The sequence below is a fragment of the Neovison vison genome, chromosome X (genome assembly GCF_020171115.1).
Source record: "Neovison vison isolate M4711 chromosome X, ASM_NN_V1, whole genome shotgun sequence".
In the NCBI taxonomy this organism is placed as follows: domain Eukaryota; kingdom Metazoa; phylum Chordata; class Mammalia; order Carnivora; family Mustelidae; genus Neogale; species Neogale vison.
The window spans coordinates 975,644-979,084 of record NC_058105.1 but is presented as its reverse complement, the minus strand read 5'-3'; the positions used below and the strand labels follow the sequence as shown (position 1 = coordinate 979,084).

At 52.2% G+C, this 3,441-nt stretch overlaps 1 protein-coding gene across 1 annotated transcript; it reads left to right on the top strand.

Moving 5' to 3' along the window:
* The first annotated feature begins 1,998 nt into the window (after positions 1-1,998).
* Positions 1,999-3,056, top strand: LOC122896870 (cancer/testis antigen 1-like). Its single transcript, XM_044234959.1, has 3 exons — positions 1,999-2,222; positions 2,540-2,668; positions 2,918-3,056. The coding sequence occupies exons 1-3, from the start codon at positions 1,999-2,001 to the stop codon at positions 3,054-3,056; spliced, it is 492 nt and encodes a 163-aa protein (XP_044090894.1).
* The last annotated feature ends 385 nt before the right edge of the window (positions 3,057-3,441 follow it).

Genomic DNA, 3,441 nt, shown 5'->3' with positions numbered 1-3,441 from the left:
TTTATGCCATGGGCTATCAGTGTTCTCTTTACTACTAGAAACAGACATGAGCATCTTTAAATCTAATCAGATTGGAAAGTCAATTCCAGAAACCTGAGAGCCAATTCAGAGAACTCATCTCTAAAATCCTGTTCCTTTGGAACTCCTGGTACCAAATCTGTATTAGTCAGGGTTCTCCAGGGAAGTAGGGCCAAGAAAACCAACAGCCAATTCATTCATTCATAGATAGATAGGTAGATTGTGGAAGCTGAGGGGTCCCATAGATAGGTAGGTAGATGGATGTAGATTGATTGATTATGGAAGCTGAGGGATGCCATGACCTGCTGCCTGCAAGTTGGAGACCCATGAAAGCTGGTGGTGTAATTCAGCCTGAGTCCGAAGTTATGAGAACCAAGGGGGGGGGAAGTGGTGTAAATCTCAGTCCAAGGGGGGCATGAGAAGATGAGATGAGATGAGATGTCACAGCTCAACAGTGAGAGAGAGGAAAGGGGGGAAGGGCAAATTCCTCCTCCTTCAGGCTCTCAGGGATTGGATAATGTCTACCCAAAACTGGGGGTCTACTTTACTGAATCTACAGATTCAAATGCTGACCCTATATGGAAACACCCTCACAGACACTCCCAGAAACATTGTGTACTTGGGGTGCCTGTGACCAGGCAAGCTGATACATAGAATTAGCTAACACACCTCATGAGCCATCTGCTCTTAGGAGCGTGACCTCAGCATGCATATGGTGATTGCTTTTCTACACAAGTCACTGCCCAGTGGGATTGTATATTGCAGCGTATCAATCTTTATCTGTATAGAATGGGGACCAAAAATATAAGTGACCAAGAAGAAAATAAAATTGGCTACATCGGGGCACCTGGGTGGCTCAGTGGGTTAAAGCCTCTGCCTTCAGCTCAGGTCATGGTCCCAGGGTTCTGGGATCGAGCCCCGCATCGGGCTCTCTGCTCATCAGGGAGCCTGCTTCCTCCTCTCTCTCTGCCTGCCTCTCTGCCTACTTCTGATCTCTGTCTGTCAAATAAATAGATAAAATTAAAAAAAATAATAATTGACTACATCAAAATTAAAAACTTTTGTTTTGCAAATAATACTAATCAAGAAATTGAGAACACAACCCACAAAATGGATGAAAATATTTTAAAATCATGGTTTTTTTTAAAGATTTTATTTATTTATTTGACAGAAATTACAAGTAGATGGAGAGGCAGGCAGAGAGAGAGAGAGGGAAGCAGGCTCCCCGCTGAGCAGAGAGCCCGATGCGGGACTCGATCCCAGGACCCCGAGATCATGACCTGAGCCGAAGGCAGTGGCTTAACCCACTGAGCCACCCAGGTGCCCCTAAAATCATGTTTGATTAGAGACTTGTGTCTAGAACCTATAAATAGCTCTTGCAACTTAGAAATGTTGTTATTCTTAGAATCTTAAAAGTCTGAGACTGACAAGAGACTTTTTGATATGATCCACTTTCTCCCAGCTTGCCACTGTCCCCTCGCCATTTACTGATGGGGCAACTGAGATACACAGAGGGACTACAGGGCCATTGACAGTCTCTTTCCCTCAGTGCACACCTCTCCAAGTCCAAACCATGGTGTCGAGTGTCCCCGGAAGGCTAAATCAGCCATGTCTTGACCCCATTCCCCCTGCCACATTTGCCCCTTTTTTCTGTGCCCCTTCGTCTGGACTACTCCCCCTTCCTCCAACCACACGTTTCCCCTCCAGCCTGTATCAAGGACAGGAGGGGCCTGTTTGCACAGGCGCAGTAGGGAACGTGAATTGCCTCGTGTGCTAGGGGCGGGGCTTCGTGAGGGAGCCTGCTTTCCCGCGCAGGCAGGGTCGGCTTGGCGGGAACCAATCACATGCGAGAAGTCATACGGAAGGTCTGTCTGCGCATGCGCCCTGGGCATCCCCAGCGGCCTTGCGCGCGGAGGGGCGGAGCTTCAGGAGGGAGCCTCAGTGGCAGGGTTGGGCTCGAAGAAGGCAGTCGGAGCAGCCATGCAGGCCCCAGACGATGGTGCGGGGGGCGCCAAGGGTGGTGCCGGAGCGCCCGCGGGCCCCAGAGGCCCCGGAGAACCCGAAGGCTGTGACGGGACCGCAGCCGAGGGCACAGTGGCTGGGGGAGCTTCCGAGCTCGAGGGGGCATCGCCTGCCCCTAGGCACGGCGAAGACGCTTCAGCCTTGGCCTCGGGCGAAGCCTCAGGAAGCCAGCTGTTGGAGTTGTATCCTTTCGAAGGAGCACCCGGGACTGGGGGGGGTAGGGGGTGCGCAGGAGGGGGAGGATGGGGTAGGAGGGGTTTGGGGGAGTGTGGGCGGGGGACTTGCGGAGGGGGGCAGGAGGGGAGTGGGGCGGCAGTGGAGGAGGAGCTGGAGAGAAAGCCGGGGTGGTCTGAGGGGGGTTGTGAGGCAGACTTCCTGAAGCCCCCCAGGTGGTCTTGGGGGCCCGAGGGGCGGTCTGGGGGAAGGCAGGCCTCTGGTGGGCGGGGCGGCCTCAGCCCTAAAGTCTGCGAAGATGCTGCCTTAACCGGATCTCCACCAGCGCCCTCAGGGTGCCTTTCCTGTGCTACGTGGATGCGGAGATGGCCCGCCAGTACCTGATCTCAGGCGAGGAAACCTTCCAGGGCGCTGCTCAGATGGAGCTCGCGGTGATTGGCAGTGACCTGCTGATGTAAGTTCTAGAAGGGGCTCGGGGGAGCAGGTGGGAACCTGGGCCAGTCTCGGCATGAGGTTCGGTCTTTGGGACGCAAACACCGAAGGCTTGGGCTAAAGAGGCACGTGGGGCACAGGGTCTATTGCATCCTCAGGTGTGGCTCTAAGGGAGCTGGGAAGGAGTAACCTGGGGAGGTGTTTTGCACTGAGTGGGGCTGGGAGTTCGTTAACCAAATCTAAAGTTATTTCCTTTTCCCCTCACTTTTAGCAAACTCACTGCCAAGGACTCTGCCCTCCTGCAGATTTCCACTGCCACCCTGCTCAACCAGCTTTCCACCGTAATTCAGACCATGCAGCACTTTGTGCCCCCGTTTTTTGCCAAGCCTCGGCCTGGAAAAGGGGGCTGAGTTCACAAGAGAGCCCCGTTTTAGGCAGTGTGTCCTTCCCCAGGCGCATAATTTTGCAGTAGTTGCCACTTTGTTTGGGGGCATAATTGTTGGCCGTACTGGCCCTGGGGTACTCACTGCTCACTTGTTTTCATTGGCCTTAAATATTGGTTGCCACAGTAATAAAACTGAGCCACTGTTACGTGTCTGAGTTTCTTTTCAGCGTCCAGATTTGTCCTTGAGTTGGAGGGGAGGTTCTGGGATTCAGATATTCAACTTGTACGAGGCAGTTGAAAACATTGAAAAAATGAAAGAAAATAAAAATTGCTTGGTTCCTATCATTCAGCATTGACTAATGTCAGCATTTTGGAATACTTTTGTAATTTTAGGGTTGTAGGAATAATAC